The sequence below is a fragment of the Martes martes genome (assembly GCF_963455335.1).
Source record: "Martes martes genome assembly, chromosome: 18".
NCBI classification, from domain to species: Eukaryota; Metazoa; Chordata; class Mammalia; order Carnivora; family Mustelidae; genus Martes; species Martes martes.
In genome coordinates this window covers 22589499-22602276 of record NC_137906.1, presented here as the reverse complement: position 1 = coordinate 22602276, position 12778 = coordinate 22589499, and the positions used below count along the sequence as shown (strand labels likewise).

Sequence of the window (12778 nt, the reverse complement as noted above, 5' to 3'; positions counted from 1 at the left end):
CTGCCTGGCAATCTTGGGCCCAAAGCCCTGCTTCCAAGGTGTGGCTGCCATCCATGTGGGCGAGCAGGTGACACGGGGCCACAGTGGGAAGAAGGAGGCAGGGAGATGGGCAGAGTCTGGCGGGGAGTGGGGAGGATCCCAGAGTACAGGGGATGGAAACTCTGCGTCTCCCCAGCAAAATGCCTCGGGCACCTGTGTCCCCCAAGGCCCTGTGGGTGCCCTGGGGACGGGTCCCTGGCGTGTGGTTAGAGCCAGGCCCTGCACGTTGGAGATGGGCTTCAGATCCCCGCAGCAGGTCCTTGGGCAAATTGCTTAGCGTCTTTGGACTCCTGGTTTCCATGGCTGCAAGATGGAGGCGGTAGTAGAAACTCTGTCCAAGGGAATAAACAGGCGTGGGGAAGTCGGGCCCTTCCTAGAGGTGGGGGTCGTCCTGGAGGGGGCCCTTCCCGGGCCTCCGCCGTGATGCCCAGCTTCCGGCTAGCTCCACACCCAGCTGCAGAAGGACCTCCTCTTTGGAGGCGAGCCCACGAAACGCAGGAGTCACGCTCATTGGTCTGGTCCGGTTCCATGTTCCTGGTCCAATCATATGACCAGCGGGTGGCAGTTCTGTTTGCCCGGGTCCAGCCCTCGGGCCGGGGTCTGAACCCACCTGAGCAAAGCCTAGTGGAGAGATGTAGGAAGAGCCTTTCGGTCCCCATATCCAGCCCTGCCCGAAGCCGCTTACCCTACACTTTTCAGGCTTACGTGCCCTGTGACCAGCTGCCATGAGGGGGGTCCCTGAAATGCTGAAGGAATGAAGTGGGACCCAGGGCGGGGCTCTTCTCTACACAGAGGAGCCCTTCTGTGTCTCCCAAAGGTGAAAATCGACCAGTTTGGTCAGCACGTTGCTCGACCACGTTGCTCACCGTAAAGATGTGGGGAGTCCTGATTCCAAAATGCGTTGTCAGAGGGAGAGTGCTGGCCTCCTGCCCCCTCTGCTCACCCACCACCACCACCACCACCCCCGCCTCAGGGAAGCCACTCCAGACCCTGCCATTCAAGCTTTGAGATTTACTGGTAGATCCTGGCCTCTGGTTGGTGATATCCGTCCCAGGCCAGTGGAAAACCTTGGCCCAGATCGAACCCATTCGGCAGGCTCTTGGTAAGTGCCTGTCACTCACCAGGCCCTGAGGCAGATCTAGATGGCCCGGCCAGGGTCTCTGCAGAGGGAGGTCCAAAACGTTGTACCACCTCAGGCTGCTGAGCCGGGCCACGATGGCAGGGGCCACACCTGCCTGTCCCCCTGCTATCCCTCCAGCACACAGCTCAGTGCATGGCACAGAGCGTGGCCGGCACCAGAAAGGGGCCAGCCAGGTGGTCCTGGTCTGAGAGGAAGGCCAGACCAAGGGATGTCCCAGGCCTGGGGGCTCTGTGAGGGCTCCCCATCACATTCAGACATCCGCGACAGCCCCGTCGGCCCACGCCACTGGCCCGCATGCTGGCTGGCTGCCTTTCTTCAAGCGTGTTTCTCCTTTTGTTTGCCAGGCCAAAATCGTCCACATCTCCCTGGATGGCCTGTGTGTCTCCCCTCCAGAGGGCTTCCTCATCCGGAAGGGGCCGGGCAACTGCCACTTTGATTTCGCTCAAGAAATTCTCTTTGTGGACTACCTGCATGTTCGCCAGCTGCCCCCGCCGGCCCGGAGGTGAGGGCTAGCAGCATCAGGAATGTCCCCTCCCCGTCCTCCGGCTCCTGGCTTCACACGTAGCTCTGAAGTCGCTACCTAAAGGTTTTGAAATGATGATCAAACGGGTCGCTTTTCAACCTGGCGGTTTTCTAATGCTCTGCCAGGCGTCCGCGGAAGCCCGTGGGATGAGCCCACCTTGTCTGGGGATGTTTGGGTTCCCCACGGTCTGGAGGGCTTCAGCTCTTTTAATGCTTTGTTGCACCTCCTGCTGGGAAAAGAGGCTCCAGCCTGCGTCCTGTTCCAGAAATGCCCACTGGCCAATTTGGGGAAGGGCCTTCTCTCTTGTTCCCGAGTTCCTGGTTTAGAAAGATTCAAAGAGGAAATGAGAGCCTAACATTTCGTGGGTGTGCTGATATTTCTTGGCCCCGTCTCAGCTGCATTAAGGTTATAACGATTTGTAAATGCCACGTTCAGTTTACTCATTTAAACCCCTCCCCCGCCCCCCATGTCCAAACGCCAGAGGCCAAGCTCACAAAACAAAATGAGTTTCCCTCCACCATGGCTGGGATCGCTTCTTGGACTGGTCACTGGGAACAGCCACTTAATTATAACAGCGCCCTTGAAATTGAAGAAAAACCAGCAAGGCCTGGAAGGTACTGGCCCACGGACCAGGGAGAGAGGTGCCAAGGGAGGAGTGTGCAGAGGTTGAGAACTCTTCCTCGCAAGTGCTAGATCCGTTCAGATGCTTTGCATTCATACTTCAGGGAATCCTTCCTGAAGGGGTTATTATGCCCATTTTACAGATGTGGGCATTGAGGTCCCCGCTACTGAAGGCCCTTGCTCAGGCTCCCAAAGTAAAGACTGCAGGGTACGCCCCACCTTCCTGCCTCCTCTTCCTGCCAGCCTCCCATCCTGCCCCACGATCCAGCCCCTCTGGTGCTTTCCTACCACAGGGCCTTTGCTCTGGCTGCTCCTCTGCTTGGAAGGTTCAGCTCTGATGCTTTGTGTGGCTGCCTCCTTCTTAGCTCAGGTGCTGGCTCCCTGACCACCCCCTGGGGTAGTCTGCCCCAGCCCCGCACTCCCTCCCATCCGTCACCCCTGCACGGGTCTCGCTCAGCCATGGGCACAGCGTGCACTTGCCCTGTTCATGAAAGGGCCAGAGGGCTGGGTGGTAAAGAGCAGACTCCAGAACAGACAAGGTCAGTCCCCGGTGCTAGGGAACCTCCCCACCCGCCGTGTCCTCATATAGTGTGCGGCCGGGAGAATGACTGACCAGCCATCAAGGTCATTGAGATCTTCTGCTTCCTGGTGATGTTTTGTGTCTTTTTAGGCTTGACTCGCAAAGCTTGGAGCGGGCGACCATGGACTACGAGGCGCCCCTGATGCCCTGCGGCTGTATCCTCCTCCCACCTATCTGTGCATCCTGGGTCCTCGGGGTCTGCGCCCGGAACCCCAGGAGAGGGCTCAGCCCTTGTGGTGGTGTTGGGGTTCCGGGCAGGCCATGGCCGAGGCACTGGGGCGCTGCACCAGGAAAGCCAGGGGAGAATGGGAGGCTCCCCGGGGCCTCGGGCTCACTGAGTACTGCTGGGGCGGGGGGCCGTGACATGGTTCCAGACCCCGCCCCCTGGTCAGCCAGCTGGCTGAGGTTTGGACTGAGGTTTCCAGAGGCAGCACCTAGGACTCCAGCTGGGAGAGGCCAGAGAAGCTGGAGCTCTCCCCAGGGACTGAACTGGGGGCTGTCCTTGGAAGCAGGCCAGGGAGGAGATGAACACAGAAGTAAGGATAGCCCCAGTTTGCTGGATCCTTTCCTGGGCCTGGCACTGTCACAGTGCATTTGTAACTCAGCCCTCCCCCCAGCCCAGTGCGGTGGTGCTGTGAGCATCCCCATTTCACAGCTGAGAACACAGAGGCCCAGAGAGGTTAAGGAACTTGTCTAAGGCTACAGAGCCGGGAAGGGGCCAGGCAGGGGCCAGGCAGGGGCCAGGCAGGTGAGTGAACACGAGCATCCTGATTCTCCTAGCAGCCTGTTCTCCTGGACAGAGTGCCCATGGCTGTGATAGGGCCTAGAAGCCACCTTTCCTACCCTGTCCGCCCCTGGAATGCTGGGAGCTGGCGGGGGGACAGGGCTGAGGACTGTGGGAAGCAGTCAGCCATGGTGGCTCATGCAGCCACGGCCCATCCCTCCTGGTGCTCCAGAGCTCCTGTATTTCCCCCCTTCGCCCCCCCACCCCAACCCTGCACACTTGAAATGGACGGAGAAGGCAATGGGCGCTCTGTTCTTGTCATTTTACAACCAGGAAAACTGAGGCAGGAGACAATTTTGAGTCCTGGTCACTTTGTTCAGTGCCACCACACAACGAGTTTGTGACACAAATGGTTCACTTCCTGCCAGCTCCCTGGAGAGCATCACCCTCCCCCCCGCCCTCCTGTCTCCCGGCTTGGAGGACAGCTTTTAATTCTTAAAACACGCACATACATAGTTTAAATTCAAGACAGTTTGATGCCATGTGTATCCTGTTGGGCTTCAGTCTCCATGAGAGTAAAAAAAAAAGATGTTTTCCTTTTATTCATCTGTAGAAGCCCCCGAAAGTACAGCCCTATATTATCTTTGTCGCTGTTTTGCTTTGTTCTTGGAAAATTAAGCCTGTTTTTCCTTAATAACGTCCCTTAGTCATTTTCCAGTTGCAACTCCTGACCAGCTGGGGTGATCCCTATTATATTGGTCTCACGGGCCTGGAGCTGTATGATGAGCGGGGGGAAAAGATCCCTCTGTCGGAAAATAGTATCCTTTTGAGGCAAAGGGGACTCTATCCCAACAGGAGGGTGCATGGGAGGGTGCAGAGAAGGACAGGAAATGTCCCTGTAGGAGCCAGACCCCGGGATAAAAACACCAGTGGGCTCTGCTACAGGTCAGATGCTGACCCCTGGGAGGGTGGTTAGAGCCATGGGCAGCTCCCAGCCCCTGCCGAGGTGTCCGTGGCAGGAGTCCCATGTGACAGAGAGTCCTGCGGCCCAGGGATTTGGGAGAGGATAACCAGATGCACCCCGTCCCGGAGAACTACAAGTACTTTGGAGTTCTAAAGGCTCTGGCAAGGCCTGCAGGGAGCCTCCTGTGGCACTGTATTCAACCCAGAGTGTCCTGAATTTCTTGACTATGGACCCATTTGTTCATGGAACACCCCCACCAGATTTTGCAAACTGCTAGCTCACTGAATTTCTCAATATTTTAGCTTAGTTGCTAATATTTTTTTAAAAATCAGGGAGTTTCACGGGAAAACCTTCAGTCTTCGGCTACTCTTGAGAAATTAGCGATAGCCATATACAGTGATCACAGCTAGACCTGAGTATCCACCGCCCTTCTGCCCCAACATGTCCTTACTGTCTTCTACCAGGCCCCCAAAACAAATTGCTAATATTTACTGAGGGCTCACTCTGTGAGGGCTTGTCCCATGGTGCCTCATTTGCTTGTGAAGGTGAGTGCTGTTATCCCCATTTTACATGTGAGGAACTAAGACAGAGATGTTAAGTAACCTGCCCAAGGTCACACAGCATGTGAGCATAGAGCTGGGATTTTAGCTCTACAGACCATTGTCTGACCACTGAACTGCCAGTCTTCTTCTTTTGATGTCACCTGCCTGAGCCCTCTGGGCCCTTGCCCTGTGATCCCTAACCCACCACAGGGGCCCACCAGAGCAGGTCTAACCCCAAAGCCTGTCTTGTACCTATCTGGGGTCCCTGGGTTCCTTCTGGATCCTTTTCTGCCTTCCCCTGGTGACACCACCCTCCTGGCCTGGGATAAATGATTCCTGGTGGTTTTGATGGTTATTAATGACTCCTCAGAGGTATAAGACTTGTTCAATTTCACCGAGCCTGCTCACATCCATTCTGGGACATGGAGGTTTTTATACCCATTTTACAGATGAGGAAGCAGGCCCTGAGTTGTTCTGTGACTTGCCCCAGACCTCACAGGTCGGAAGGCAGAGCCAGAGCTGGAACTGGTGGGTCCAGATCCGCGATGATGTCCAGCCCTCGAGTAGCCATCACTGGGGTCAGGCTCCCCCAGTGGGGTCTGGCTCCCCCAGTGTGTTCAGTCGCCATCTGGTCCCCGCATGCCAAGGCCGTATCCAGCCATCCCTCAGCCCCTTCGCCAAAGAAAAAAACCTTTGAAGTTTGCCCTCCACTCCCCAGAGTGCCAGCCACAAATTTGTTCCTGCCTCGAGACTGCTCTCTTTCCAGCCGACTGTCTGCCTGGCCGCCCCCCAACCCCTCCCTGACGTTGGCCACCCGCCCCCCCACCAGCCTCGGTGCTCATTTTCCCCAGAATGGCTCATGTGGCTGTCACTCTTCCGGCGGCCCCGAGCAGCAGACGGCCATTCTGCCCACCAGCCCCCGAGTCCTTTGAGCCACGCCATCAGCGTGAGGAGGCTGGTGGCCAGGAGTGTGACATGCGGCGCCCAACACACTGCTTTGGGTTATGACAGCTTAGAGGCTCCCCAGATATTGCCGCCTTCCCCGACAGCGTGAACTCCCTGGAGGGCGTGTGCGGGGACGTCCGGACCCCCGACAAGCTCATCGACCAAGTGAATGACACCAGCGATGGCAGGCACATGTGGCTGGCCCCCATCCTGCCCGGCCTGGTGAGTTCATGGGGGGCCTTTGTGTCCTTGGTCTCGGGGACATGTCTGTCTTCCAGGGCAGGTTAATCTCCAACGAATCAGAATGCCTGCGGGCTATCAGGAAGACGCAGGTCTTCGCTGACACGTCTGACGGGCACGCTCTGGGCCCCAGAGAGAGAAGGGCCTGCATGGGACCCCGGAGACCCCGAGCGGCAGGCGTCCGTCGGTCATCACGGGCAGCCCCGTCCCCTGGCCGCATCCCATGTCCCTGCCCCTCCTTGAGGTCACCAGGCACTGGACCCCGTCCTGGCCCTGTCTCTGGCCTGTCAGCTCTTCAGGTGACTCAGTTTCCCAGATCTCAGACCCTCCAGCTGCTCCTTGTCACTTGGGGGCCTGCGGGGCGCTTCGTCCCCCCGGGCCTGGCGATGTTGGTCAAGAGAGAGGAGACAGGCCGGGTGGAGACGGGGTTCTAGCCCCGCGCCAGCCAGATGCTGGGTAGAGGAGTGCAGCAGGCCCTAGGGCATGTGTGTGACCAGCAGAGTGTCCCCTTTCCCTCCGTGCGACTGCACAGGAGGACAGGGAGGATATTTTCCTCTCAAAACATGGAAAGGAGCAGCGTTAGCAGCTCTGTGTGGGAGGTTTTCCAGTGTCTCCGTCCCCAAGCCCCAAGTGTCCAACAGCTTTCCTGAGACCGGGGCCCCGCCTGTCTATGGCCATCTTGAGCTCGGCCGGCAGGTGGTTACCGGCATCTGTCACGTGACTCAGTGAGAGGCAGTTTCTGCAGCTGTCACTCTCCCAGCTGGACTCAAACATTTGTACCTGCTTGAGCCCCGTGGGCAGCTGTTCTCGAGGGCCTTTACTATTTCCACGGTACAGCCGGAAGCCTGACCCCAACTGCAGCACCCCACCCCTGCGATCCCCGACATCCTCCGGGGCCTGGGGCAGAACTGAGCCCACAGCCTGTGGCCGACACTGAAAGCTCATTGCTTTCCTCCGTCTTGCCAGGAGTCCCCTAATATAGGGGAGTCTGTTGGGGCGGCAGGGGGGCGGGGTGGGGGGACGGAGAAGCCGCCAGTCTCACCTTACCAGCTGATTCTGCCACTGATCTGGACAAGCCCCTCCCCGCTCCCCCTGCAGAGGTTCAAAGACACAGGCTGGAAATTACCCAGCAGCGCCTTCGGGGCCTATCTGCTGTGCTTCTCATTTACAACCCAAGAAAGGACAGATCGGGGTCAAGGCGGTGCTGACCGCCAGGGGACAGCGCTCCTTGACTCTGCAGGGGCGGGCCTGCCCCCTCGGCCCAGGGAAGCCCCATGCTGGGTGTCTGGCTGGACCCCGGGGAGAGGGAGGGGGGCACCAATGCTCTGTGGGGATTTAAATCAGGGCCACGCCAGGCCCAAGGAAACAGGCCTCCCAGAGCCAGTCGGCGGCTTGTTGCGAATGCAGCCACACGTGACCAGACTCAAGATGGGCTTCCAGGAGAGGGAAGGCAGCGGGAACCCCACGCGCTGTGGACCCCCCCGCCGCCCAGGTGCCGCCTCCAGCGCCCACCGAGCTCACCCCTGCCTGCACCCCGCACCCCTCTCCTGGCGCCTCTGTTTCCAAACATGCCTGTTCTCATGAGTTCTCGTCTCCGACAGGTGAACCGGGTTTATGTGATTTTCGATCTGCCCACCACCGTGTCAATGATCAAACTGTGGAATTATGCGAAAACGCCCCATCGAGGGGTGAAAGAGTTTGGCGTGAGTACTTATCAGCTGGGTTTTTCGAGATAATTGTGCTCGTTGGTAATTAGGCTGCTGGCAATTATCATTTGTCGCAGTTGGATTTGCTTCTCTCTGTTGCCACCTTAGACACACATGCCTGGTGCCCCGAGGCAGGGAAATTCGCCACCCCACCGTGAATCCCAAACCTGCCCCCAGTGATTTGAATCATCCCCCTGAAAACCAGAAAGTGGCCTTTCTTTCATCTTTTCTTTTCCAAGCATCTTGGTCTAGGGCGGTCCTTCCCTCGGGGAGGCGACTTTAGGGCGGGGTGTACGAGGCACCCGGGGGCCAATCTCAGGCTCCGAGGGCCTGAGATCCCCGCACACGCCAGGCTAGCTGGTGAGGCTCCCAGTGGTAACTCGCTTTGCCCGAGGCCGCAGGAGGGAAGGAGGGGGAAACTCTTGGCCCCACGGCACAGCCCCTACTCTGTGTCCACCAGCTCCTGGTGGATGACTTGCTTGTGTACAACGGGATCCTGGCCATGGTGGGCCATTTGGTGGGGGGCATCCTGCCCACGTGTGAGCCCACGGTGCCCTACCACACCATCCTCTTCACCGAGGACACGGACATCTGCCGCCAGGAGCGACACACCGCCATCAGGTAAGCCGGGCCCCTGGCCTTGCCTCACTGTCCCTAATGAGGACGGACAGCAAGGGTCGAGCCCTCCGCCTTCTCCCTCCCCACAGCAATCAGGTGGAGGATCAGGACGTCCAGATGATGAATGAAAACCAGATCATCACCAACTCGAAAAGGAAGCAGAGCCTGGTTGACCCAGGTCAGTTTCGCTGCCCCGCCCAGGGTGTCTCCTGCAGGACTCCAGGCTGTGTAGACAAGGAGCTGGCAGCGTCCCACACCCAGCCCTGCCTGCCCCTTGGACCCCTCTTCTCTCCCCGGGGGGCTGCGGGGGCAGAACAGGTGCCCTTCCTGAAGGCACCTGGAGCTCGGTGTGGCTTCTTGGGAGCCAGGCTTCGGAGTGCGGACGGAAAAGGCCGCTAAGGGCAGACGTGCCATATGGAAGGGGTTGTCCTGTGCCGTGGGGAAGCAGTGGAGGATGCCCGGGGTGAGGGCTTCCCAGAGGAGGTGCTGTTCGAGCTGCACCCTAAGACGTACGGGGACTTGGCCGGGCAGAGGGAACAGCGTGGCAGAGCCTGCTCCGGGGGTGCAGGGTGGGGGGACGGCGGCGACGGGTCAGCATGCCCGGGTGCCACGCTCGGGGGCGGTGGCCTGGGCCGGCGATTCAGGCAGTTTGGACATCCCCGCCCCCCCGAAGCCCAGGTGTGGGGCTGCCCTCGGGGACTGAGGCTGGGTAATGGCCTCCTCTCTGTCCCCTCTCTTGACAGCCTTACGCCCCAAAACGTGCATAAGTGAGAAGGAGATAGCACGACGGTGGCGGTGCTGACCAGCGGAGGAGGGAGCGCTGGTCCTCCCAGCCAGCAGCGGCCTCTGTCACCCGCCCCGACCCAGCACCTGTGTCTTCTGCCCCTGTCCACAGCCTTGGCAGCCTGGACTCCAGGGGCTGGGAGAGGGGAGTGAGAGGGGACTCGTGTGACACGGCCTCCCTCTGTCCCTCGGCTCCGGGGTGCGCTCCCAGGAGTCCCAGCTTGGTGCCTCCTGCAGGCTCCAGCAGAGCAGGGCCCCAGGCACCAGCGCCTGCGCCCACAACCCCACTGGGCCACCTCAGGCTGGGACGGTGAGGTGGCCTGGGGGGGCCTCCCCTCCCTGCAGAGTGTGGCCACCCAGGGCCGAGCGGGACGGTGGGGAGGGGGCCTCAGCCACCAACCCCAACATGGTGGGGGGCACCAGGGAAGGCCCCGAGTGCAGGTGCAAACAGCTCCCCTCCCCGCCACATCCCTGCCTCATCTGGGGGCTGGTGGAGCCAGCTTAGAGGGTGGGGTTCCCTGGTACCCCGAAAGTCTATCCAGGACTACTCAGCCCCTTCCCTCATCCCAGGCGAGAAGGACGGACCCCCCCCGGGATGTGTGTGTCGCGGAGGGAAGGAAGGGAGCCATGTGCACCTGCCGTGCTGCCAGGCCCATATAGGACGGGCAGTGGGCAGCTTCACACCCCAGATGGCCAGCAGGGTCGCAGGCCGAGGGCCAGGCCCCCAACCTCCCCCTTGAGCTCCAGGGTCCACCTCCCCTTCCATTGGAACTTTGTCTGGAGGCAGGCGGCCCCTCCCTCTGGTCTGAGCTCAGGCTCCTCAGGTTCCTCGTTCCTCAGTCGGAGCAGGTGCCCCTGCAGTCACGCTGAGAGGTGCCTGTTGCCCAGGGCCCCTCCCCCCGCAACAGCTTCCCCTCGAGTTGGAAATGTGCCCCGCACCCCCAGCCGAGTGAAGCTCAGAATGTATCTATTTCCATCGATGTAACAAGCTCGGATCAGGGATCTAATTGGTTTCCCAGTGGTGGGTAATTTCTCGTTGCAAATATTAATCCGCTGTCTTCCTGGCGCCCGCCCGGCCCCACCGCAGCGCTGTACTCCAAGTAGGTTCCTATGCAACCGAGAGCCCGGCAAATACTTTTATGAGCTTTGCAGCTTCGGCGGAGCAGCTATGCAAATGCGCTTTTCATTTGGAGCGTGGGGCCGATGGGAAGATAAGGAACTGTTTCTCCCGCAGAAGATCCATCATCTCTGTAGCTTCCAGGGCCCCCAGCTTCCGTGCTCACCTCCCAGACCTCTGGGCTCCCAGAAGAGCTGAGGCCCGGGGGAACAGGGGGCTGATCAAGCTCTCTGAGACCGAAGCCGGTGCCGCGGCTTAAAGGCAGCCCGGCTGTCTGTCCCCACACGAGGCTGGGGCACAGGTCAGACCCCCACTCGCTCCCAGAACCCCCACTGCTCTCGATAATGACTGTGGCGCCATGCAATTGAGGAGGGGAAGGAAGCTGTACAGGCATTAACTGTTAAATAAATTCTATTTTTTTTCTCCTGCAAAATCAATAAAAGATGTTATTAAGACTGGGCCGATGTGCTGGATTTGGGGTCAGGCAGAGGGGGCCCGTGCTGCCTCCCAGAATGGAAGCAGAGATCACTGGAGGCTGGTGGGAGGACACGGGGCCGAGTCCCCTCTCGGAGCTTCCTTTTCCCCACCTGCAGAGGGGGTTATGATCGGGGGCGATGCAGTAGTTAGTTTGTGTCTGGCACCATCTCACTGAACCCATGTCACAACCCTTCTAGGCACTATTATGATCCTCCCTTCACAGATGAGAGAATTGAGGCCCAGAGAGGTTGAGTAACTTGCCCAAGTCACACAGTTTTGGAAGCCATTAGTGCACAAATCCCGGGGTGACCCCAGGAGAGCTGAGACAAGGTGAAATCCCTAGGTCTTTGGCCCTGGGGTTTCCCTTAGGCTTACATGGATCCTAGCAGCCAAGCCCCCAGATGCCCAATTCCTGGGCCACTCCCCAGCTTCCTTCAGAGGTGAGCACGGGCGTCTGGGTGCATCAGCCCCGGGGAGGGAAGAAGGTTCCCTTGGCAGGGGTGGGGGCGCCAGTTCTGGGGTACAGCTCACTGGGGTGAGCAAGCGGGCCCCTCAGAAACCCCATCTCTCTCCTCTGTCCCAGGCAAAGGGGAGAGTCTCTCTGGCCCCCTGGTGTTGGCGAACCTCCCCAACTTCCCTCCGTGGTGGCATCTCTGAGCCGGCCCCGGAGATGCTGGAGGGCAGGCAAGGCCATTCAGTATTCCTTGCGTGGGGTGGGAGGCCCGGCGGGGCAGCCCAGCTTCGGGGCCGTGATCCGCCTCCCAGCCCCCAGCCAGAGCCCTGGTCCGCAGTCCAGGAGCAAAGCCGGCCCAGGAGGACCTGGTCAGCAGCACAGAGCATGTCCCTTCTGGGGGACAGCTGGAATTCAGCGACAATGTCCCAGGGTTACCAGACCTTCAAGGATTTTAAGAAAAGCCCGAAATCCAGGTGTTTTATCTATGTTTAATGTGAAATCTCACTTGGAAATGTTGGCTCAACTAGACCAAGCAAACACCAAGTGAGCCAAACCAGTTACCAATCCCGCATAACCCCAGCATCCCCTCCCTTCCTGGTCCCCCCCACCAGCCTGTGGCTCCCCGAACTCCCCAGACCTGGTTCCTCCCTGGGAAGTCAGAGGAGGGAGGGGATCATTCCTGGGCCCTCGGACCCCCTAGGGCACAAAGGCAGGGCTCGGTGCGGTGACCTTGGCATGCTCAGCCACCGTGGGAGAACAGAGGCCTTGCCCTGGGCGTCATGCTTCCCACCCCACGCGTTGGCACTGGGCAGGAACTATCCGAAGCTGTAACTGTCCTGTCCTGCTGGTGGGATGGGGTGGGTGGGGACAGGCTGGCACCCGGCTTGGGGTTCTGCTCCAGGCCACAGCTGACGAGGGGGCTAGGGAAGAGCGGCCTCTGGCCTCTGTCCCTGGGGAGACCCGCTTCCTCTGTCCAGCAGTGGCAAGGACCTGCTTTGTGTGTGTGTGTCCGTTGGTCTCCAGACAGTTCTGCACGGGCGCCACGACCGCAGAAGGCCCCCGATGGTCCCCCCGGAGGCTGCCGAGGCTGTCTCTGCACTCTGACAGGTGGCGGCTGCCCCAGCCCTCTGCCTGTTTGCCGCCACATCCTCAGCTCCCAACCCGCCTAAAACCCCCTTCAAAGGAGTGTCTGGTGACTCAGCCCACTTAGATCTGGCTGGCTGTATGGGTCTGGACAACCCCCCGTTTCTCTCCAAGAACGGGCAGCTTCCGTCCCGGTCACTCATGGCTCCTGTCTCGGGCCC

General features: G+C 59.7%; 1 protein-coding gene across 2 annotated transcripts in view; it reads left to right on the top strand.

The window, feature by feature from the left end:
* Positions 1–10996, top strand: part of KATNIP (katanin interacting protein) — a 175713-nt gene extending 164717 nt beyond the window's left edge. Inside the window, exons 22-29 of one of the 2 annotated variants that reach the window (XM_080830821.1) lie at positions 1525–1682; positions 2995–3059; positions 4336–4446; positions 6162–6301; positions 7921–8022; positions 8486–8646; positions 8733–8821; positions 9387–10996. In XM_080830821.1, the coding sequence (XP_080686947.1) occupies positions 1525–1682; positions 2995–3059; positions 4336–4446; positions 6162–6301; positions 7921–8022; positions 8486–8646; positions 8733–8821; positions 9387–9445 (885 nt within the window). In that variant the 3' untranslated portion in view covers positions 9446–10996. Of the gene's footprint in view, positions 1–1524; positions 1683–2184; positions 2309–2994; positions 3060–4335; positions 4447–6161; positions 6302–7920; positions 8023–8485; positions 8647–8732; positions 8822–9386 lie in introns of those variants that run through there. The other variant, XM_080830822.1, reaches the window with a different exon arrangement.
* Positions 10997–12778: the final 1782 nt, after the last annotated feature.